Source organism: Mastacembelus armatus, chromosome 4 (genome assembly GCF_900324485.2).
Source record: "Mastacembelus armatus chromosome 4, fMasArm1.2, whole genome shotgun sequence".
In the NCBI taxonomy this organism is placed as follows: Eukaryota; Metazoa; Chordata; class Actinopteri; order Synbranchiformes; family Mastacembelidae; genus Mastacembelus; species Mastacembelus armatus.
This window is the reverse complement of record NC_046636.1, coordinates 26,124,557-26,150,835: the sequence shown is the minus strand read 5'-3', so window position 1 is coordinate 26,150,835 and position 26,279 is coordinate 26,124,557. Positions and strand designations below refer to the sequence as shown.

General features: G+C 42.3%; 1 protein-coding gene across 1 annotated transcript in view; it reads right to left on the bottom strand.

Moving 5' to 3' along the window:
• agbl4 (AGBL carboxypeptidase 4) overlaps positions 1 to 26,279 on the bottom strand; it is a 231,753-nt gene that overhangs the window by 113,197 nt on the left and 92,277 nt on the right. The window contains exon 5 of the mRNA XM_026304627.1: positions 147 to 363. Within this exon, the coding sequence (XP_026160412.1) occupies positions 147 to 363 (217 nt within the window). The remainder of the gene's footprint in view (positions 1 to 146; positions 364 to 26,279) is intronic.

Below are 26,279 nucleotides of genomic sequence, written 5' to 3'. Positions count from 1 at the left end.
CACACACACACACACACACTAAATATTACAACCTTTCAACTCCTAATCTTCACCACCATTCAACTTCTCTGCTCCAGCCATAACCATTACCACCCCCCACCCCCCAATTTCTTATGCACCTGCTGACAACACACTTCCCAACTCACCACACTGAGCCCCAGTTGCTCTCTCTGCAGGTAGGGCAGGTTCCTGCGCTCCAGGCTGGCCAGATAGTGCTGCAGTCTGGAGTAGGTGTATGGGTAACAGTAGGCAAACTGGTATACGTCGTCCTCTCGGTCGAAGCAGAAGGCAAAGGACATCACATAGTTGCGCCGGTGGTCAGGGCACCGGTAGTAGTAGACGTTTTTGGCTGGAAGCCTCTGCCTGCAACAGCAAAAATACACATTACAGAGGAATTACAGAGGGCAGTAGCAGGACAGGTCTTCAGATTTAAAGGCGTGAGGTCCAGAGGGGTAAGACCACATCAGGTGAAGATGTGAGCTACACTGAAAACAAATTGTGCAAATTTCAAAGACAATGGAAAAAGCGCAGAAACTGTAAAGACAGGAAACAGATACACATCATTTACAGAATAGTGAGAAATCATAACGCTAAAGTTGCATCAACTTTTCAGTTTGCCTCCTTCCAGAGGTGCTGAGTTCAGAACTGAAGGAAAAAGGGTAGAATCAGTAAACATCTGCTTAGAGGTTTTTAACCTACGATCGGCTAAAGAATTCCTTTTTTACTTTATTTGCTAACTATAAATTATTAAAAATTAAGAAGTAGAAGTGTTTTAATACCAGCACAATCATCACTAAACACCAGTGTGCGATTCATCATTTGTCATTTAAACAAAACAGTTGCAATTTATCATTTAAGGCAAATCCAAAACGCACAAACATAAAATCTAACGAGAGATTTCAAATGAAAATAAATGGGGATGCCAACAATCAAATTAAATTACAAACAGTGATAAATTGTTAATTAAGTTGATAAATTCAAAGACAAAATGGCTTCATTACTTGAGATTTGAAATATCAATCCCTTTCAGAACGTGCATCCTCAAGGTCAAGGATCTTATTCATTCAACTTTTCTATTTTTCTTTTGGCAAATCTGAGCAATGTTGTGTTTCCCTTTAAAACTGAAGGGGCAGATCAGTGTAAGAAAGAGTGATTAAACAACAGATCAGGTTGCTGACACAGAATGATAATCGACCTGAAGGCCAAGAAAACACCAGTTATATGTTCCTGCATCATGGGCGACCAAAACGACGTTAGGTCATTCCTGTGATCTCCTGATTCCCCTGTCATTTTAACCTCTCTCTTTACAGTCACACAATCACCTGTGGCCAACTGGGGTTTCCAGCTTTACATTTCAAACAGCAGCACTTTCCACACGAAGACCCGAGATTTTACTTATGACACTATTGTAACATATGATGTGTAACTCTGATTCACAGTCTGGGTGAAAAACAGAAAATGTGATTGCATTTTTGCAAAAAATTATTTATGGGCTTAGAGCGTGACTTTCATGTTTTATTCATTCTGTTTCAAGTGGTAATGCAAGTGCGTGAGCAATTTGGAAAAATTAAGTAGAGTGAGGAACGGGTAAGCATCTAATCTGTGTATCAGTATTTCATATAGTGCGTCTTTGGTGTTTGTCATTTTTTGCATGTTCAGTACTGTGTCTTTAAGTCGTGCACTTTGCTGGGCCCAGGGCTACATAAAGCTGACAGTCTTTGTGGTCCAGGACTGTAGTTCTGCAGTCCACAGGACTTCCCTGCTTACTAAACATGTTTTCCTTTCACAATCTGCATCTGTCTGTCTTCGCCTTCCTCTCGCTCCCCGTTCAGCCCCGACCACCGAGAGGACGGCGTTCTATTTTGTTTGACTTCTTTCTCTCTTCCTCTTCCTCCACTTTTCCTTTTCCCGATATTTTCTCCAAATATCTCCTGTCTCGTCCTGTCACTCACTGGCTCCACATCGACGGTTTAAGCGAAGAAGGCTGAGCGTGGGGAACAACAGTGCTGCCATAGGAGCTCTGGCAGACGCTCTGAGAGAAGGATAAAAAGGGGGAAGAAGATGAGGACGATGAGTCATTGGTGGGTTTGGGGTATTAGGAGCAGGGAGAAAGGTGGAATAAGGAGATAAGGAGAAGATGAGAGAGCAGGGTGATGGCAGATCTGGGACTGATATGGAGATATACGGGAAAGGGTGGTGGCTAACAGCATAGCAGCTGTGTGATGGCGGGGCTGGCTAGCGAGCTAGCATCTCTGGCGACAGATCAGATGAAGATGCTATCAGGGTGGTGATAAGAACAGGGCTTGATAATCAACAAACAGCACAGGCTGCTCTGCGCTAACTCTGCCAGAGTGAACTTCTCTCTGTGACTCACCCCTAAAGAGGGAGGACAGGAAGGAGACACATGAGAGTTTTATGTGTTTGCTCAGACACCTAATACATCAGGTTTGGCAATGGACTTGCATAGAAATGCATAGTGAACACACTTGCATGCATTTTCAAACACTTGAAGATGTCCCTGCAGGTACCCAGTAAAACAAAAAGCTAAATCATTCGGCCTCTCTGAGACAGAGGGGGAGAGGGGACAGAAAGGCAGGGCTGATTATTCCTTCAGAGAAGGAGAACGAAGAATCTATCTGCATGTGGCTATCTCAGCAGAATACTAATGCAGGCGGTGGCCAGCTACCACACCTTGCCTGCTCACAGGAGCCAGATTACAGACCCCGTCTTACAGCTTCTACAGCGGGGTGAAGAAGCTGAAGGAAAAAGTGGGAATTTCTGAAAAACCAGAGTAAATTCTTTTATTTTTCTTCCTGAGATGGAACATAAACAGGATTTATTATTTAAGACTGACCAAGAAGGACGACGTATATCTTCATACATATGACACATGTACGTACACACTACTCCCCCGCCAAAACACACATGCACACACAGTCCCCACGCACATACTCGCAGTACTGATGCATTAATGTGGTGCCAGCCCTCCAAGGTGCAGGTTAATTAAAATAAGATGACACCTCACCTCTTAACATATTTCCCTGTTTGGCTTTACTCATCCATGCAATCTTACTTCTGTTTCTCCTCCTTTTCCTCTCTGCTGGCCAGTGTGTGACCTTGCCGGAGAGCAGAAAAGTCCTGGCTATTGATTTTAATTACTGCTGCTTGTCCCTCCACAGCATTATAGTTATAGGCCACAGAAAATAGCTTTCTGACTTCTTAAGGAAAGAGACTGAGTGGAAAGGCTGAACTACAAACTCTACACACACACACACACACACACACACACACACACACACACACACACACACACACACACACACACACACACACACAGGTAAAAATGCTCAAAATGCTATTGCAAACAGTCCCTTTGGTTTTTATCTAAGCGGTGGCTGCTCCAGCTTGGCAGCTGGCAATTTGTTTTATCTAAATGGTACCTCCCTGTGCCCATCTCTTGACGTGGTACAGTGCCGTCGTTTCCCAAACAGAATTATCACTGCGTGGGATGAGGGAAAAAAAAAAAAGGTGAAGCTTTCCCCTGATGATAACACACTCACACATGGTTTTACAATTCAGTGATTACAGAGATGATGAAACACACACATGCACAGGAATATGCAAAGAGTCACACAGGGAAACGACACAGCTAACTCGAACCGTATGTGAGCTTCATCAAGGTCATCCCTTTGACAATGAGCTGAGGGACACGTTAACTTCCAAAGCGTCTCATCACAGCCTTAGAAAATAAAGAGAAAGAAGCAAAGCGAAGGGAAACACACAGACTGAAACATTAGACAAAGAGAATGGCTGAGTCATAGAAAATGAGAGAAGTTTAAAAAAAAAATAAATAAAAAAGCCTGAGAGAACGGGACAAAGAAAGACAGGGGAGAAGGTTTCACAGAGCTAGCAGGCAGCCCTTAGCGAGGTGTCACTTTGCTTGCCTGTGCTTTTCTACTTCTGAACCATTGGTAGCTACAAACTCCCGCTCTGATTTTGATGGCGCCGACATCTCTCTGAAGTTTCGAGATGAAGGCTTATAAATTGGTAGCTTTCACACGGGCGACATCTTGTCTATACTTTCAGATCAATCAAGCGTAGAGGACATGCCAATCACTGCTGCTCTGAGCACTTTCACAGACAAAGGCAAAAACATACAGGACAAAACTCACAAGGCCTGGATGCGCGCACACACACACACACACACACACACACACACACACACACACACACACACACACACACACACACACACACACACACACACACACACACACACACACACACACACACACACACAGATCCACTCCCTCTTATTTTCTGTTTCGCTGTTGTCTCTTTCAGCTTGTCAAATGTTCTTCCTGTCAACTGTTAGGAAGGTTATATGTCTTCCAATATGCCAGTACAGCTGTCAAGCTCCACTGATTCCCACCAGCTCATTTAGGGCAAACAGTTAGTCCGTTCGGCAAACATTTCATATTGAATGACATATTTCTTTACTACCTCTGTGTTACTACTCCAATAATTGTTGAGGCAATATTTCTTGGCACCCTAAAATGATGCCAGATGTTAGACGTGCTCATTGTTTTTAAAACACGGCCCCGTGTTCTTGTTTTGCATACTAAGTCAAGCAGAAAAACAGGCTGTGAATCATCTGAGGACTGTCAATCGTGCGGCTATGTATATTCATGTGTGAGGAAGTGAGCCCATGTGCATGTGTGTGTACACGACAGCATATATATTCTTGAAGCATCTGTCGTTTTTGGATGCAAATCAAGTTTCGACAAAGCTTTCTGGAGACACTGTTACTAGGCAACCTGTGCTTGCTTAGTAATTGTGTTGGCCTGCTGTATATTGTATTGTGCAGGTCCGGTATAGAGTATTTATTAGACTGCAGTGTGTCCCCCGATTGGAACCAACTCACACCAGAGAGACTCAGACGTACAATGCAGGGGGAAGTCGTCCTCTCAAGTGTGGCCGTGCTGAGGAGACACTTAGTCTGACATTCATTCGCACCACTCTAAGGGGTTAATCATAACTTTCTGCAGAAGTGTGTATGTAAGCATAAAGCTGGGAAGATCCACGTTACGACCGGGGCTGATGATGTGAAATAACCAGGATTAATGCTGCTGGTAGAGTCTTCCGGCTAGCAGCAGTAAGGTTTTGCAGGAAGCAATAACACTTGTGAATTATGGACTTTCCTGTAACGAGAGAGCTGAGAGTTGCACACCTGTGGAGACAACAGGCCGTTAGCCGCCTTCTCGGGTCAGAAACAGCCCACTGATGAGGCTGAAACATGACAGAATAAGATACTCTCCCCTTCCGGCTGCAGTGAAACACCCAGGAGGTGTGCAGTACGTCCATCAGATGGCCTTTTGCTCCCTGCTGGAGGCTTTGAACGGCTGTTACATCTCCAGTCTTCGGTGTTAGCGCTGATGTTCACATATTAGCAGTATGTTCAACGAGCTAATGTGTGGCAGGATTTTGCACCTCAGTGATACTCAGGGTGAGTTAGCCAAATCTAGCCAGTGTCAGATCATACCCACAGTGCTTCATCTGAGGTCAGATTATGTAGGGGCCATCAAACGTCATAAATCACTTTTCCCGCCTCTTGCAGTCCCTGCTGACTGGACTTTCTATATAAATGAGCCATTTCCTACATCCTCGTTGCTGGTTCGTAGCGTGTCCTCAGGTGGGCTGCGGTTATTTGGATCCTGGATTTGGGTCCTTCTTAGAACTCTAAGCTTTGTGTGTGGGTTGGTGCCTTGTTTTGTACATTTCTGCGTTTCTCAGCTGTCTAACCATTTGGGTACTGTTGTTCACTAGCCTGTGTATTGTTTGCCTCGGCCATTGTGTTTAATCTTCTCCTGCCACCTCTCTGGTTCATGATAAATCCCTGTTTTTCCACCATGCTGACTCTCCTGTAGTGTCTGCATTTAGGTCCACACCACAAACTTATTTAGAAACCCTGACAAGCCCAGTTTGTTCTGCTGATACAGGGGGAGTGTTTGTGTGCGGCTGTGTCATTATTTCTTTTTCCACATCACCCTCTCCGCACGGCTTCTCCCACTTCTCTAATTTACGAGTAAAAATAAATAAATAAAATAGAAAATCCTTCTGACTCATCCCTGTAATAACATAAAAACAATCAGGTTTAACTGTCAAAACATCACTGCAGAAACTTCACCCTGACTCAGTCGTCAGTGATTGAAACTCACCTACTGGTCAGAATAAAAGAATAAGCCACGTTTCTTATTATAGTAAATGTGACTGTGTGAGCCAGTATCGCAGTATCTAACTGTTAGCTGTACTAACTTTATGTACGCTGAGATTTTGTTAATGAGGAAAATATACAACGAATGTGTATTTCATTTTACTCCTTGTTTACTTTTTAAAAATTCTGTTGTCATTAAGTCTTAGTGAAGTTTTTCTCATCTTAAGACGTCTGCCTGATTATTTCCTGAGGAAATGTGATTTAAAAAGCTTCTCGGGCTGCTTTAATCAAAACTGCACAATGTGGTTCAGTAATTTTTCCTTTTTTAAAAAATAATATCTGCAATAAACCTAAGATGAAATCTTCAATTTGTTTTCTAATTTCTTTTCAGTAAAGATTCATATTATGTCGGTAGTGAGCAGGCTGACAGTGCCTGCATGGAGGACAACACCTACATTTCCAAATAGGGCTGTTCAAAAAACTGAATTACTTCTCTCTCTTTTGTTGACCAAAGACTTCTGTGGCTCCTCTCTTTCCGCCATCTTCACTCGTGCTTTATCTTTAAACGCCACCACATGTGCGACTTGTTTCGCCGACAGTATAGGCCGAGAGAGTTCGGACTTCCAGAGGGGCGAAAGACCGTATGCACGTCATTAAGAAATCAAAATCAAAATTTGATTGATTGCACAGCCCTATATCCAGATGACGTCAAACAGTGAACAACAGGCACTTTAAGCTGTGAGATGAGTCTTCATTCCCATAGACAAACTACAAAAACATAAACGTGACAGCCAAGCTGCCCAACAATGAATAAAGCGGTTCCTGTACTCTAACTCAGAGTGGAGGCAAAAAAAGACATTCTGTCATCGTATTAACCACTTTAAAAAGAGAGACGAAGCCAAATTTGCAATTTAGAGTCATCTGGCAGATGATATGTTTCATGGACAACCGTACAAAACTCTACAATGGACTAGGCTGTAAGTTTCTCCAAATCAATCCTCAATTGCACTTAAAAAGTAAAACATGCACTGTACGTCCCAGAGGGGTCTCGGCTAGATTGAGCATGCTGGGTCTGCTAGTAGCGAGCTCCCTCTGGGCCCAGTGGGGGCAGCAGGGCAATTAGCAGGAAGCAGATGATCACTGTGCCCTCGCCACTGTGGCGCCACTGGTCCCCTTTGGGGCAACAGGGCAGGTGCACATTTGTCTGGAATAATGGAGATACAGCGAATAGACACACAAGCAACCATTAAAAAAAAAAAAAAAAAAAAAAAAATCACACACACACACACACACACACACACACACACACACACACACACACACACACACACACACACACACACACACACACACACACACACACACACACACACACACACACACACACACACACACACAGATCTAATAAAATGATGATGTCAGTGTTAAGCCCCCGCTGAGTGGTGGTGGTGGTGTGTAAGCTAGTGGGAGTGGGAGGAGTGGGCTTGTTGAAGTGTGCATGTGTTTGGGAGACAGACGAGATCAGACGTCTATAATTGTGTGATGCAGCATTTCCCAAAGTGCAACATTATACTCCCATCACATTATCTATGTGTGTGTGTGTGTGTGTGTGTGTGTGAGATTATGAGTGCGGCCCAAATAGACAGACTGGCGCCAGACTAAGACATAATAATGATGCTCCAAGAGACAAGACATGTACAGACAAAGACAACAGACACATGCACACTGACTACCTTTCTATATGACGTACACATGTTGGACATATTGAAGGAAGTGATCATGATGATACAGTACATGTACCTGTAATGTATTACAGTATATAATGTACTATATGTAACCACAATGATGTGTTTTAATCCATTGAATAATCAAATTCACTGTGTATTTTAATTCAGTCAGACCAGGAACAGTGGGACAAGAGCTGAGATCGAGCATTAGCATCATTGCTCCTGTATCCTCTGTATATCTACAGTATATCCGTGTGTGTGTGTGTGTGTGTGTGTGTGTGTGTGTGTGTGTGTGTGTGTGTAATGAGGTCATAGAAAGTGATGAGATCATTCTCTCTGGAAATATACTCAGTGGAAGAAATGCAACACACACGACAGATTCTGAAATCACTTCGACTGAAATTCCACAAAGAGATGAGCTCAGCCCCTGAAGTCCAGATCAGAGTGACTTCATGTGGACTTGAATAATGCCACGACGGGCAGATACGTAAACAAACAGAGAAATATCTCATCGATGAGTCACAATCGGTGCTGCTGAATTTGCAGTATTAGTTCATTCACTCACCGTCGTCTTACGTACGTTAAACATCTGGCTGACAATATGATAGGAAATCTTGTTCAGAAAGGCAGATTGAGAACTGATCTACAAGAGTTCATGATAAAAAAGACTGTTAATGTGTCCAAACCTTTCTGCCTTGGAGAGAATTAAGCGATTGTATAGAAATCTCTGTGATACATACATCATGGGAGAGAGAAATACATGAATAGAAATATTTAAAAGCTGTAAAGTCCTTCAAGAGATGAGATACATTCACGAGTTTGGCCTTTTCTACAACGTGAAAACTAAGTCAGCACATGTGGCATCACTTGTGGCCTAATATCAATTTATAGGTGAAAGTGTGATCAGCGTCTGCTAATGGGGAAAACAGAAAACAAGCCATTAAACCAAACCAGCAAATTACAGTTGTTTCCTTTCTCATATTAAAAGTGATTTATGTGAAAATTATTTCTTTTCAAAAAAATAAATAAATAAATAAAACAAAAAAACCGAGTCAGGTCACTAACTGCTCCCACCTGCTCACCCAGAAAAGCTCTTTGGCTCTGAGTTTAAGGTCGTTGTCCCGCCGAATGATGAAATGTTGGCTAATGAGTTTTGATGCGTTCGGCTGAATCTGAGCACACAAAATATTTGTGTATATCTGTGCATTCATCCTGCTGCTGCCATCAGCAGGGAAATCATCAATAAATGTCAGCATGCCAATTCCACTGGCTGCCATCCAAACCAAGCCACAACACAACCAGCACAGTGTTTTACAGCTGAGGTGGATATACACTTATCATTTTAATGGAGGTTGATTTTTGTTTCATCAACCCATAAGCGGTTTCACATCAGAACCAGAAACACATTCGCTGTTTTCGAGGTTTTACCAGAAATGTGAATGTTGTGGTGAAACTCCTGAATTTACTGTCATTGTCATGTAAACGTTTCTCCAAGAGAGGACACTTGACCTGCTGTGTGCAGTCATCCTGCCTCAGCTTCCTCCACATACTGACGTCATCTCTCAGTCTAAAGAGCAACTCTCCACTTTCAGTCGAGTCTAAACCACGAGCTCTTTTTTTACAACATTAAAACGACACACAGACATTCAGTCACGTGCCCAAAGACTTCTGAAGCTTTGCCATTTGGGCATTATGTGTTAAAGGGTCTATATCTCTCACACAGTTCTTTTAGTATATAGATGCAGACCTACTTAGATAAATGGTCTTAAAAATAAATCTTTTTCTGTGATCATCATATCAAACGTTGAGAAATTATGATAATTTGATTGATACTGTTCCTATTGATGGCCTGACACTTGCATGACAAGACAGATCTGAGATTACGTACTGACATCCATGACAGTCACTCGTGACCAGGATGCAAAGCTCCATGTGGTGTTTGTGACAACATGACTAGAATTACACTCATCTAGTATCACTGTCTAATAGTGCCCCCCCCCCCCCCCGCCTCTGTGTCTCTTCTCCATCCTCTCCCAGGGCCCTGCTGGCCTTGGCACCAAGATGCCAGCCTGTCTGCCTGCATTTCCCTTGGCATGATGGTGGCAGCTGGGGGCCTGGTTGCCCTGTCTGACTCCATACTCCCCAGTATATCACACTCACACACACACACTCACACACACTCCACATTCACAGCTTGCAGCCAGACTGGTGTCACCATGTGTGGACCAGGGGAAGCAGTACCCACAGGACAGGAAGGCGGAGGGAAGGAGGCAGGAGAAGGAACAAGGTGGGGTGGAAAAAAGATGGTTGGTTGGGCGCTTGGGCTCTGGGAGAGCCAGATGCTGCCAATTAACTTCACCGGCCACAACAGGGCTGTAGGGGGACAGTCTGGCACCACTACCATCTTCTCGCCTCTTCTCCTCCCACCTTGAATCTCAACAGGTCAGCGGAAGCACAGGTCAATGTACAACGTGTGCCGACACACACGTCTGCCTATATGGTGACAGCTGTGCACAACTGGAAACTCATCCATATGAATTTGACTCGCTCCTCTAACTCACTTCCCCCTCACTCACTGTTTATGTATATAAGAGTGTGTGTTTGCACGTGTATGTGCGTGTTGGCAGGCCGTGTTAGTGATTATACTAGACACATGAAATTACAGGCTATTAAAGAAGAGAGCCTATGGTTGCAGCCTCCAGACCTTTACTGCCCTTAAACGCTCATGGCTGCCAAAAAGTTTGACTTTTATTCCCACCATAGCGTCCATCTGCCTGTCAGACGTCGGAGCTATAAATATGAAAAAGAAGCATGAATCTACTCTGCGATATAATATTATATTTTTATAGCTTCGTTTGAAAGAAAAGTAGAACACATTTCAAAAGAAAAAAGGCAAACAAAGGGTGGCCCTTCTCCACAGGACATGAGGCTGCCACACTGGACAAATTACCATTTGATAAACACAAAACATGAAGCCTGGCAGTTTTCTTTAATTTCCTTATTTTGGACAAATCAATTTACAAAGCACAACTAACAATACCCTGCTTCTCTGGACATGGACAGTATTGTAGGGAGAATATCCAGTCCAATACAGCACCTGAAGCATTATGCTCTGTTTGATTGCAGAAAAAATTTCCTCACCTTCTGTGCATTTCAACCAGATAACACAACAAAGCTGCTGCAGCTGGTTTCAAATAACTTGCTCTGCTGAATATGGCTTTCTGTGCAGAGAAGCCGCTTTGAAATGTCAAAAATATTAGTGGAACAACACACTAAACTATGATGAAAATGCTTAAGGCTAAAATATGTTGTTAACAGTATCAAAACATATTTTCCTCTGTGGCAGCAACATCAATTAGAGTGAATTTTACTCAGTGTTTGCCAGAGAACAGCCAACGTCTGCTTGTCTGCTCTGATTTGATGTAAAACATGATGAGTACGTATAGCCATTATATCTGAATAGAACGTGTCACCGATATCTCTGGGATGTTCTACCACAACATTTACTCTTAAGAGAACAGGATATTGAATGAGGGACATGTCAGCTTAACTTGTGTGGCTCCAGAGTGTCTGTACACTCAGAAAAATCATTTTCTTGCACAAAGTTAATTCTATAAAATTCAATATCTGGCATGGCTAAAGAAATAAAAACAACTCTCAAGACACAGAAGTAAGAAAGAAAGAGTCCGATTGCTCTGGGGTAGAGGATGGATGTGTAGCCCGGTTTTGTCAATATGAGGTTCACAAACTGACAGAAGATAAATAATCTGTTCATGAAGGTTTTTCTGTCTGCTTCTGGAAGAAGCTAATCTCATGCAAACTGCAGCTCTACTTTCTTAACTAAAGTAATCACTGCTTTGGTTGTAAGTTAATTACGTTACGATCAAATTAGAGAAGAAAAAACAAATCAACAACATAAAAAAACCGACGGCCTCAACATTCACAGGTCCACACTTCCACAGACACACTCAGTCACACACATAGATGGCCCCGTCCATCAGATGAGCCTGTTCCCTCGCTGTTCTGAGTGACAGATGACTTGTCACAGAGCTAAACGGGAGAATATTTTACTGCAGATTGAAAGGGGAGGAAAAGGAGAGATGGGGAATACAGGGGAAGAAGGGAGAGAAATTGCGCCATTACAGCGGAGAGGTAAATCATTCGATGTGCTGGATGGCATTTACATTCACACACATGTTCGCATGGGCCCACGTATGAACGTGACTCATTCCTGTCTCTTTCTGTGTTGTGCTAACATACATAATGAGAATCCAAGCTGGATCAGTGCTGGGCTCTGGTGATTAGCCTTAATTGAGGAAAAAGAACTATGGGAACAAAGAAACATTATGACCTTTTCCCTGTCTGCACACACTGCGTGCTAATAAGACACATTCATATAATATTACACTGACCAGACTCATCTAACTACATCAAACGCGCCTTCTCATAGGAACTGTATGCAAATGGATGGCACAGAGAGACAAACAAACCCCGTAGATAATTGACTATCCTTGCCATGTTTTTGTGTGTGAATGGCAATTTTCACTCTCCTGTCTAGTGCATGGTGATTATTCTATCAGACAAAAAAAAAAAAAAAAAAAAAGCCTCTGTGCGATGAAAAGATTGGCAGCGTTTCACATCCTGGTGCTCTGGAATGGCCTGTCTCTCTTTTTGTCTCTCATGCTCTCTTATTTCTCTTTCTTCCTACATCCCTTCTCTCTCTGCTGCTGCGTGTTGGTTTCTGACTGAGTCAAATACCACTTGTCAGGAGAGTGCTGTTTGGACTGACATGAGATAAGAACAGACCAGCTAGACAGTTATATGTTATTCTTCACTGCTGCTGGACTGAGAAATAAGACTCATGTACCAGTAATGTGTAGGCTAGTGGCAAAAATAATACTGAGCCCTGTAGTGTACTACTGATGAGTATATATGTACTTCTACATATACAAATTGTTGTTAAACAACAGAGTAAAATGGAATAATTGAAAATTTGTCTTTGGCTCACCCAATAACCATCAAACAGAAACGAACACAAACACACACAGCATCATATTAAACAGAAACGTGATTTACAGTGTCAATTTATTTCATGAATGAGGTTTGAATAAAATACTTATTAGTTCCTCACATGCTGGTCCATGTACAACAACATGTGGAATATGACAGTAACAAACGGACATTTTAGAGAAAAGGAAAACATATATTAAATGCTAATAAGCATTTTTGTAACTACTGGTTAGTGTACTGAGAAAATGTATGCATAGTATTCATGTAGAGTTTTTCACTAAAAGTATAGTTAGGCTAATATAACTAGCATTTACTTCATATTGTCCTTCATCTATGTTGTAGCTATAGAGTTGAGTCTCCAGTTTGGAGTTGAGCTCAACAACGCTCCACATACTTAAAAAAAAACCATGTGTGTCCAAGTTCATAATCCTGTTTGTGTTGTGTGTCCTGTCCACCCGTTAAAGTGCAGCACTTCTGAATGCACAGCACACGCTACATCACAGTCAGGTGTTGCCAGAAGTGCAATAAACTTGAACCCTTGGACCCACAGAGGTCGGTCTAAAAATGCTTTTCTTTGGTACAGATTTATGGTGGAGCTCTATAAAAGAATGACAAAGCTATAAACAGGCCTGGCACAACAGACACTCCAAAATAAAGTCTAATAAAGCAGTCGTGTTTCCAGACAGACTTGGACTCAATTAAAAGGTTGATGTTTTTCCTCATCTTTATCATGATACTCGCTAAATAACCACGATCATGTCGGTAAAGCATTGATGAAATGTCATTACGGTTTTTGACAATACAGATAACATTAAAAAAAAATGGTGGATGTATGAAATTGAGCCAGAACACAAATCCAATGTGAATTTGGTCGAAGACTTCAAATTCAAAACAAAAGAAAGTTGCCATGCGATATCTTCAGCAGCATCTCTTAAAACTTTACGTTCAATCATTATGAATGTGTACACCTAAACAAGCTCCCACATCCATAAATAGATAAAGTCATTAAAGTGTATGTGAACACGTGAAGCCATGTCTCCACATGTACGCTGGAACAACCTAAATGACTTTGTGCTCCCATTCCCACTTAGCTGGCTTCATTATCGCAGCTGTCTCCCTCTGTAAAGCCTCACAGGTCAAGTCTCTTTTCATCCCAAGCTATAAGGCTCACTGTCGTATGATGAGCTGAGAGCACAGCCACGGAGCAGAGCAGGTCGGGTGCAGACAGTGATGGAGGACTACGGCCGTGGTGTTGTGCTGCTGACGTGTTACTTTTAACACACAGCTGGTCCAAACAGGGAGATGTGCAGTATCGTGCGCACTCACTATACAGAAGGAAGCTGTCGACGGCCTGCCCTTAGTTTCCTTTCAAGGGCAGAAGAGCAAGTCTACTTCAGAATAACTACTGCAACATCTAGTATTGCTCCTTGTTTTTGAAACAGCCAATGAACCTCCTAATCCTATTCCAAAAAGATGGCGCCTTCAGAATAAAAACAAAACATCACTGACCTCTCCTCAGCTCTTGTTCCTACAGGGCTGACAGAAAACCAAACTAGATAGAGACAGAACATGATTGACTACATAGCACCACTCTAAAATATACATGAAAATCTCCTGCATATGGGTATAGATGGACCATAAAATGAAGCCAACTGAAGTTCACACACACAACAAGGCTCATTTTAATACAGACCCCAGTGAAAGTGGTGGCTCAGTGAAAAAACACATTAGAGCAGGGGCTGAATCTTTGAAGGTGAGATTGGTTCCTGCTTTAATCAGTTAGGCACCGCTGAGAAATGAAAAGGGTTAATGTGAATACACCCCTGCTCCACACACACACACACACACACACACACACACACACACACACACACACACACACACACACACACACACACACACACACACACACAGATTATCACCAAAGGTACGTATGCCTGCTTGTAGCTGCTCCCACAGGAAAACTAGCTGTACAACTTCTCCATTCTCATTTTTCATTGTCTGCTTATGATGCCCCACGTGTGCACACTGACTTTCATTTAACCCCTCACAACACACACACACACACACACACACTCGCATGCATGTATGATGTCAGCCCCTCCTCACTGTTTCCATCTCTTCCTTTCTCACACACTTTCACAGGCAGCTTCTCCCTGCACTCCTGTGTTTCATTGTGGCTAATAGGAAGCTGTATAGGCGTGTGCCCCCCCCCCCCCACGCTGCAGCTGCACAGTCAAGCTAACATGACTTTTTACAGCCCCTGCTCTTTGCTTGTTCAGTCACATTTAGATAATTTCATTTTTTTTTTTTCCTTTTCTAAAAATGCCCCAAGTTAAAATAAATGTTTTCACTTGCCCTGAGAAAAGGGTGCAGAGAAGCACCCATGAGACTGATAAGGACTCAGTCTTGCTCAAGGACACTACAGCAAAGTAAAACGCCTGCTAACACAAGGGGGGGGTCTGAGCTTAGACCACACTGCTGCTCTACATGTAGCACATACATTCATTTACTATAGCTCATGAAATCTGTGCACAGGGATGTTTCTGTTGCGTTTAAAACCTCAACATGTCTTTTTCTGCTTTAAAAGGCGCCAGGTGCTTATTAACACCACTCATTCCTCGTACAGTGGGTTAATGTGTCTAACGCGTCAACGCTGTTCACTTTTGGACAGCGCTTGTTTAATTCACGTGACTTTTCTTCCTTTCCTCACAGCTTTGATCTCAGTTGTTGCTGCTATTTCTGATCTAAACTACCGTATTTTCTGGACTATAAGTCACTTTTTGCAAAAACAGCCTTATCTTATCACGGTGGGGGGAGATTAAGCAGCGTCTCCTCCTCCTTCCTCTCAGGTTGTCTGAATGTCAACACTCAGTCCAAAACTGTTTCAGCTGCAGATTTTATTACGTGCACTTTGAAATCTGCAGTACAGCTCTTTGCTTTGTTTTGGGTGGCACTGTCACTTGTTACACCAGTTTAGCCTGAACATAAATGTTTTTACCTTTTCTGCAGTACATGTGTGCATATCTTCATTTGAGTCAACACCAGTGACTACTCGACAAAATGACTAAATACACACATATAAATCAGAGGAGTAAAAAAAAAACAAAAAAAAAAAACTGACAGTCAGGAAAGTACGGTAGTTAACTGAATTGTTTGAAGATGACTAAAGGCAAAAAAGAGACACAGTAACATTAGTGATAATGATCTAAACTGGACTGCTGGACATAAATTGAAGTACTGATACTGATGATGGCTAAAGGATAAACCTTACTGAGATCTCTATCACTAACAGGTCGTTGAGATTTTTGGTTTTAGTGACATTGCCGGACAACTGGATTACTTCTACTTTTCCGTTATGCCATCCTCAGAACTGGAAAAGTACGGATCAAAATGTCATTTACTCAGTAGGTAATGCCTTATTATTAATGCCTGATTACCAAATGTTTACATGCTAAGCTAACATGTTAGCATTAAACATTCAGCTCAAAGCTCAGGCCTGAGCAGAATTGCTAGCATGGCTCTAGATTAAGATTAGATAGTTGTGTTGCGTAAATATGAGTTTTTAAGCTGGTTTTTGTCCAACTACCCCAGTAAGACATATTTTATCGTGCTGCTTTTAGCCTCAACATGGTAGCAGACAATGCTTGGTTTGGTAAAAATCTATATTTTACTCTGTGATTCCTCTGTGTTGACGTATGCTGACACCTTTTCTTGTTGATGTTTGATGAGTGATGACACTTAGGACCAGTTTAAAGAACAGAACAGCCCTTTTCTTGCACAAGTCCTGGTAAGAAAGATGTCTCATAATAATCCTGTTCACTGGTAGCTAGGTTAGCATAGTAACACTGTTAACTTCCAAACATGTTTTACTGAAAAGTCTTACAAGGACAAAGGAATGAATTAAGACACTAATTGCAGGGTTGTAGACAGCCTAATGATACACTAGTTATTTGATAATTGGTACCTTGACATTGAAGTGTTACACACTGTATTGCTCACCTTTTGGTTTGAAATGATAAAGAGAGCGGGGACAAAAAGGTGATTTAAGAAATCTGAAAAACTCTTTCATGTGTATTCTTCTTATTTCTTTAGCATCCTTGTGGCAAATGGCCACAATTTTCTAAGTAGCAATGAATATGTGAAGTCCTTTGACCCCAACTAATGTTTAAACAAGTAAAAAACCAAATTAAAAACCTATATCTGAGTTAAAGTTTAGCATTTTGTCCCTGCAGCAGAGTACACTTACACGACAATTGCTCTGCTGCCCTTTTCCTGTCAGCATGAAGGAAACGTGCTAACATGTGGTGGTGGTGGTGTGTGTGTGTGTGGTGGTGGTGTGTGTGTGTGTGTGTGTGTGTGTGTGTGTGTGTGTGTGTACACACTGACTGATGCCTTCCAGGGCAGTCGTGTGATTGAAACACCTCCTCACCATAAAGCTGTTGTGTGCGTGATGGAGCCACAGGGTCATTTTATGCATCACACCTGTCCCCCTTCCTCTCCACGCTGACACCCAATCACACAGGAAAATGACCATATTTGTTTTTCCAGCCTTGAGAAAGATTGTGGGGGGTTGTATTTTTATAGATGCTCATGTGCGGGGGGGGGGGGGGGGGGGGGTGTTGCAGAGTAGGAGTATGAAATAAAGAAAGACAGAGAAAAGATCGACTATTAAGTTGTTAAAGATGGACTAGTTAAAAATATATAGCCTTTCCTGATACACCTGTTTTGCATTTCACAGCCCAAATAAAAAAACACAAAGTGGTGAGAAGAAAAAAAAACAACTATTGTAATTGTGTGAAATTTGTGACTTTCTACTTCACTACACATACTAATATAAACTCCAGTGAACTAGCATTAGTTCTATGAAGATTACTTTAAATACATCAGTTTATCAATTGATACATAGACATTTTAAAAGTTTTTTCACAAATAAATATTTCTTGCATAATCAGACAAAATACTGCACGTTACCTTTATTAAAATGTTTGCCAAGCTAGCAGAGCTACCCTGCCTGTGTTCAGTTACAGGCAGCCCTGGACGGTTATTTGTTAACCGTCCCTCAAAGTACAAGTAAAATGTGGAAGCCCTTTTAAAACCTGACAAAGTTTGTTTTTGGTTTAATGCATTATTAAACTTTATTGGCTTTTGACAACACATTATGTACTCTACACGGTTTCCTCTACAAATGACTCAGTAATTAAAAAATGTCACCCTCTACTTAAATTAAATGTTTAGTATGCTGTTATGAACGAGATGCCACTAAAGTAATAGAGGCTTGCGTACTTCCACCTACTGCCCATATTTATTTACCATAGTTTCTAGGGTGTTTCTTTTCAGACAGGGGTTGATAGTTTGCAGAGTCTGACTGAATAAATTCACACGCAACTCCAAATGACCTTTGAACCACAATCAGCTTCTATGAGTAAGACCTGTGCACTGGATGTGAATTCGTAGCTTTGGTAATATAGAGCAAACAACTTTAAAGCCAACTAATTCAAGGTGTCATTATTCGTAACTCACGCACGTTTGCTGCAGGCTGAAAACGCTTTGCGAATTTTTTTAACGTAATAATTAGCTCAACTTGAGAATGTACAATCAAACTCAATTAAAGATGGATTATTTTTTTCATTCTAGCATGTATAAAACACAACCGGTGCCATAATCATTTAATGCTAACATTTCTGTAACAAGTCATTTGACTGGTTATCTTATGACATTACACTACACTACTCACTCACGGAGGAATATAGCACACACCTTTGTGTTTAGAAACAGCTCGAGATCAGAAAACAACCAAGGAGAGCCTCTAAAATAATGACCCTGGCTGGCTGCCGTAGTGTCTAAAGCTGGCAAGACAAACGACATCCATTTCCACGCTGTGCCTTTAATCAGCTTGCGATAATTAACGCCACACTCCATTGGCCAAACAAATATCTTTGTCAAGGTGCTTGTTGCTGTACAAGTTCTTCTCCTGTTCACATAGACAAGATAACAAGCAGTCTTTAATTACCTTAATTTTACGTAGTAGTAGTAGTAGGATATTAGACTTTATGCTGTTGGCAGCTATAGTCACCCCCTCCATGCCTCCCCCCTCTTGCTTTCCTTTTCCCTTCTTCTCAACAAGTACATAAAATATTTCATCACGTCGGGCTGGTGGGCAGTGGTAGTGGCATCAGACTTTAATAAAGTGTACGACCTTGTGGGATTACAGAGGGGATAGATTAAGTTTGCCTTCCCTACTGGCAGAAGCAGCCACCTCTGTGGGGTCTCTTATCTGGAGCTTTACTTAATTACACGCTTTAATTCTAACATTCTCTAGAATGACCCCTCACCACAATGAGACAAGCTGTTTTAATTAAACAAATGAATACTACGCTTATCGGGTGGGATCCGAGCTCTCGTTTGTCACAGTAACGTTAAGGATGCCGCCGCCGATCACGTTATCTGGGCCCGGGTATCACCACACACAGCTGAAGGAGCAACCGATGCTATCTGGTTACTGTATGTGGTGCTACTGTAGAGACATGGGAGATTACAAACAGAACCATTAGATACTGCGCACCAGACGTCCACTTAGTCATACTGTAATCAGATGAGCTCCATAATGTAGCTATACGTTCCTTATTATAGTCGCAAGAAGGTTTATAGCTTAAAGGCTGGAAGCCCGAGAGATGAGATAAGTTGTAAAATAAATAAATAAACAAGGAAAAAAAGCAAAGAGTACAAAAAACTAAAAGAAAACCAAAAATAGTCTACCAGCTATTCCCAAAGTCACAGACACTGGCCAACTTGTTTATGGTAGTTATATAACAATATTTTAGAGTGTGTAGAGGGTTTCTGTGCAGCGCTGCCTGAGCAGATTTAATGGGAGAAGTGTCAAAGAAGCCATTATACCAGCAGGGGCAACCACAGCCCTATTACATATTGCTGCTGGCTGCTAATGTGTATTAGCAGGAGACAGAGGAAGCAAGGTGAAGATAAGTGATTTTGCAGTAGCTGGCTAAGTAGGACAAAGGAGGGAGGGAGGGAACATGTTAGGGAGGGCGACACAGAGAAAGGAGATCACGAGTGGACGCTACCAGGACCGAGGAGAGGGAACAATTTTGGAGTTACTCATTTGCTGGGTAAAGGCGTGTTAACAAGTACATGCTTAAATCCCCAAGCTAAGCTCCCAGGACTCCACTGTGAAACATTATCTTAACAGCTAGAGTCTTCCTGTAACATCCTGTATCCATCAACAGTTAAATATAATACTATACTAATACTATAGTTATCTTTTTAAAAAGCAAACTCATTTTAGAAATCAAAACAGGTCTACTGGAGCATCTTATAACTCCAACCACTAAAACAAGGTGACAGACTGTATTTTCTGTTGGTTAATAATTTAGTGAGGGCTGAAAGCTGCTCTTGGCAAAAAAAAAAAAGTGTGTGTTTGCTGTATTTGTGTCTGTCAGCAGCAAAAGTCCAAACACTGTATTTTTTCGACTGCACCTTGTCCAACCAAGGAATCCCAAATGCACAGAAAAAGAGAGAGTAGCACGCCTTACTTCCAAACACATGGGCTCGTGTTCTTCATTTAAGCCTTTGTCAGACTCTCTGTGGTACTTCACTCACACAGCCACTTTTTCCAAGGGCTCACTGGCCAGGTTTTGCCACTTGACACCAGCGGTGTAAGAGTGTGCTGGTATTAAAGGAGTGAGGAGGCTCCTCGGCTTGGTCTTTGACAGCCCCACTGAACTCTGTGGGCCCAGTGATAAAGTGGCTTGATGAGTGGGCAATCTCTGTCTGCCAGCTGCTGGTCTGGCTATGGGAGCTGGGAAGGTGCCAGAGTGACTGAAGACACACGCACACACAGATATATATATATATATATACACACACACACACTTCTATCTCTGTGAGGGTACTCGCTGACATAACGTATTCCCTAACCCTAACCTAATTCTCACCTTAACCCTGAGATGTGTGTTGACCATCAAACACGGTGTAAAAAGTGAAACATGTCCTCACTTTTCCAAAAATGATGTTTACAATGGTCGTCACAAAGGTAGAAGCACAACTAAACACACACACACACGCGGAGTAAAGCATGAACACACAGTCAGTACACACACTGTACAATATTAGGACATGAACAACCACATATGGCCACATTTGGTAAACCTTCACACAACACAGCTGAGATATACGTACTATTTTTAGGCAGATGAGAAAATGCTAATTAGCTCCATTTTAAAACCAGCTACCAGTCCATATTCCATTCTCACATGTCCTTAAGGAAAGACAGAGACAAGGGTCTTTAGTGCTGATTCCCTCTGGAGTAGTCACAGAGTGTGTGTGTGTGTGTGTGTGTGTGTGTGTGTGTGTGTGTGTGTGTGTGTGTGTGTGTGTGTGTGTGTGTGTGTGTGTGTGTGTGTGTGTGTGTGGCCTCATGGGTATGTGCATTTCAATATTTAAATCCCGTCCCATATCAAAAAATCATAACAAATTTGAACCCTGACCTGCCCAGTGAATACATCACATAACATTTCTATTTATATATTCATTCATTTTTTATAGCTGGCTGAACAGAATGCATCATTGGGTCCCTATGCCATGATTCTATAGACTCAGGATCTGTGCCTCACACTACACATCCAGCACACACATACTCAAAAAATGATGTAATAAACAAGCATTTACCAGAACAGAAGCTGAAATCCTACAAATAAACGTATTATTGTAAAAAGGCTTTTGTGTTGCACATTGTTTATACTGCACACACTCATTTTTAGCCATGCTAGCAGTGTGGCTAACGTGATTTGTCAGGTCTGCCACTTTAAGAAACAAAAACAAAACAAAAACATCTAGTTAACCCAGCTGTACTTGTGTTTAGTGATAATTAACAAGTTGCTAACTACGATGGTTAGCACTGTCCATGTTAGCAGTGCTAACCACAGTGCTAACATCTTGTGCATGTTTCCATGTTAGCACGAACATTTAGCTCAAGCCCTGCTGTTAAAATCTAGTTGGTAGAACTCATGTCATGTTAAAGTATGAACCTGAATCAGGGCGAGACATATTCTTCTACTGCACATTCGTCAGCCGGTTTCTAGAACAGAACCATCCAGAGCAGCTGTTTACATTGGTGATGTAACGCTGCAGGGCCGTTTTTGTAAATTAGACGCATTTATTCCCCTTACAAGCATATAGAGTCCAGTTATATAGCATTCTTTATCTTAAATTATTCAAGTCTTACATTATCAACCTCGCAAATTGCAAAACACACAGTACACAGAAAAAGAAACCCCATCATATGAATTTATCTCCACAAATAAATAAGAGACAATTCAAACGCACTTAATCTTTGACAGACTGATGACAGTGATTTACGGAGCAACATGAATCCTACTCTTTGCCCCATGCATATTCAAATGTCATCAACTTGTGGAACTTAACTAGATTAGAGGTTTGTGTGTTGACATTCGTAGCTTTTAGATGGAGCAAGGATCTTTCTGGCTGATTGCGCCGACATGTCAGCTGATAATTCAGGAAGTAGAATACACATGAGTAGATTGGATGGCATTGTTCACTAAATGACAAGATCTCTCTTCCTCTCCGCCTCTTTAATTATCTTCCTCGGTTATAATTACATGTGTGAAGGTCCAGAGGACAATCACCGTTGTGTTGTACTGTCTGCTAGCTGAAGCTAGATGAGATAGGCAGGAGATACTGAGAGAGCGACGCTGGCTGTTAATGATGGTTGCAGTCTGGTGTTTCAAAATCAGAGGCATTCATTATGAGAATAATGCGACATTTGCATAAATCCTTCTGAGTCAATTCATTTGATTTGCACTACGACTGAAACACTGTATACTGTAAAATGATACACAACACTAGGAAAACAGAGTAATAATATGAGGTAAATGCAGCATAGATGTCCTTTAGTTGACAGTAATTGTTCTTCAAAATCCACAATATTACCACCCATAAACAGCTGGCAGTTAGGACACACTGGAGGCTTTCATTAAGAATAGTGATGACTGAGAACTGTGAGTGACCTGGGGGGTCCTTAAGCAGCCTTGTAATTCTCTCTTAATGAAGCCGATGAATAAATGATTTGAGGCGCTGTGCATGAGGAGTCTGATCCCACGTCAGCATGTCTCCGCAGGGTTGGTAGAAACCTCAGGGGAGTCCTCCTCCTTCCTCCCCCCCTCCATCTCCTCCTCTATCCTTTCACCCCAGCTTTCTTGCAGCTATTCCCTCTCCTCCATTCGTGTCTCTCACCTTCCGCCCTTCTCTCTCCCCCTCCACCTCTTCCCCTCACCGTCTGTGAGCCTCATCTCCTCTACAACAGCTTTTCCTGAACTGTGGGAGTTGGCAGATAGTGAAGGCCAACGTCAGACTGACTCATCCCGTCATAAACAACTGGTGGGTGTCGGCATGCTGGCGGCCCTCCAGTTCCAGACACGCTCGTTTTGACAGGTAATTTTTTTATTATGCTGATTGTTATTTTCCCTGTTATTGTTTTTCTTCTCTATCACTTCAGATGGTGGGTAAGAGTGCAAGTCTCAGAGATCAGGCAATCGTACTCTCTGGGCCAGAAAACAAAGATGACAGTAATAAAAAGGAGAACCAATTGCTTTTTCATTTCATTTCCACTGGGAAATCAGGCTGAGGGAGAAATAAAGGAGCTATAATAATAAAGTTTAAGAAAAAGAGCCTATGGATTTCCTTGCCTAAGCAAACCACACGCAGTAGCCACTTGTGGACAGCAGAGCTGCTCAGGTTCATACACATTATTGAAGCGAATGTGCAGGGGGGAAACAGTGGAAACACATTAAAACTCTGGGTTGCACGGGAACGCCTAGTGACGAGAAACAGTATGGACGAAGCTTTTTGGAGAAGATGAAAGTCTTTCCGGTCAAAATAAAGAAACTGGTGGGAGTTTGTAGGCCAGTCACAAAGTTCAGGTAAGCCGGTAGGGTCGGAAACTGTTCTCAAAAGCTGAAGTAGTTAACATAATTCTACTTAACCAGAGTGTTTTTTTTTTTAACAGTGCATCATTGTATGCTGTGGCGTCGTTATATTGCTCATTACAGTCGCACACAGTGCAGCTATCTCCGCATGAACGTCCGAGTTAATGGGCCACAATAAAGACACCACTGTCTTCATTTTATGGCTCAGTTTTCTAATGGCCTACTTGGCTTTCTTGCCTGTTCTCTCAAAGGGGCCATCTAGGTCTTTTTAAGACCTCTGATATTCTCAGCACACTCTTTCCTCCTAGCTCATGTCTCCTTTATCCATTCTTCCACTCTTCCTCATTCTTATCCCCACCTCCCTACATTCCCGACAGCTAGAGGCAGCCTGTGGCAGCCCAGGGCCTTGTCCTGTGGCTTTAGTTTCATTAGTGGGCCCCAGATGCTTAGCTGCTTACAAAATTATGAAGGGCCAAAGCCAACTGCCTCCAGATGGGACCCATCTATATTCAGATGAGCTGTTTCCTCACATTCAGAGCAATCCCGCCCTGATGTCCTAGAGTGTCGTCAACAAACATGCTGACAAACACAGACACAAGCAAGTACAAACAGATGCAGACATTCACAGAGGAACCCACGTGCATGTTGTGCACACATACAGGGCCACCTAGGCAAAAACATACACACACAGCGCTTGGCTGGGTGGTATCATTCTCTCTATAGGAAAACAACAACTTAGCTACAGCCATTGTAGAAACTGATTGTGAGACTAAATGTAATGGTGACAGTCTATATTTCTCTGAATGCTCCCTTATAAGCTTGTTTTACAGTCCAAAGTGATATTTCTGATCACAAACTGTTCAGAATGATCAAAAATCAATAGCATTAACACAGCATGATAGCCCTTTGAGCTAGCACTGGTACTGGTATGTGCCCGACATGATAGTAAGCAGTTGAGTAGGCTCCTGGGGTCAGTCAACATGTCATCTTTCTAACTTCCTTTCATTTATCTTTTCCTGTTTTAACTTTAACTCTGCTTCAGTAATTAAATCACAGTCATGAGGTTTTAGACAGTGCAATCCCTAAACTTCACACTCCATTTCACCACTCACATCTCTGACGGCCAGGCGCATTCAAGCAGCACAGAGTCGAACGATTTCAATACAATCACACAAGCTACACACCAGTGGAAGTGCCTCGGCACAAAAAGCACAGTAAAGCACAGACTTAAACACGTCGACACGGTAATATAAGGGGGAACTTAAATGACAGCAAGCAAAGACAAAGGACTAGTTGAGAGATAATGGAGGTTGTACTTGCATCCATGTACTTGTTTTTGTCTCTACACACTCATCCTGAGCTGTAGGCTACACAGACAGGGGTTATGAATCAATGAGACCATAATGAGAAGGCCGGTGAGGAGAGGCACATACAATAGGGGACTACAAGGCTTTCCTTAAGGATCTATTTTCAAAGAGAGGAGAATGCTTTTGTGGGCCTGCCAGCTTCATGGACTGGCCATGCTGAAGCATCTGTTAAGCTGGAACCTGCTCCACACCACTGTTGACTTAGCTGAGCCATCTGAATTCATTACAGCGCCTGGCACTCACACACATCTTAGGCAGAATGCAGATTTCAACCAGTCCTACAGAGGGTCCTGATATGTCCAGTAAACACATGACAGCATCGCTTTGTGCAATTGCTGAGATACCCATAATCCTTTAGTTGCAGTCAGGGAGGTCAGGTCACCATCGTGCTGAGCACACCCAATGGGCTTCAAGCACCCTGTACCAAGCAGCACCCAAAAAGTCCTCACAGTATCCTGCACAGCATTCAGACTGTACATGCTGCTGTACATGCTTTTTAAATCCAGCACGCACTTAAAAATACTTTACAGCGTCACACTGGGCTTATGATGACAAAACTGAGACGTTCACGAGGTCGGGGGTTCCTCAACAGAGGAGGGTGAAGGTGAGGTCTTCAGCCCATGATGCTGAAAGCACCCTCTGACTTACAGTACAGTAATCAGGAGACTGTTGGCTGCAGAAAAACTGCAACGCCTCACCTAGTTCATTATAAGATGACACAACCAATTTGTACCTCTGCCTGCTGCAATCTACCAAATCTCCCCTGACAAAAGCATTTAGATTAGAGCGCTTTCAGGGAAGGCTGCGCTGACATGCGTACCCAACCTGTAAAAGGGGAAATGAAGTGCCTTTTTAATTCTCCTCCAGGCAAACATAAAACTGTCCAGGTAAGTCATTTGTGGGTTGAACAGAGAGCCAGAAGCAAGTTGCCTCTCTGTCACAAGGCCCCCCTCTCTTTCTCTGCAGGACTCTACACACTAACACATGGTACTATGCACAT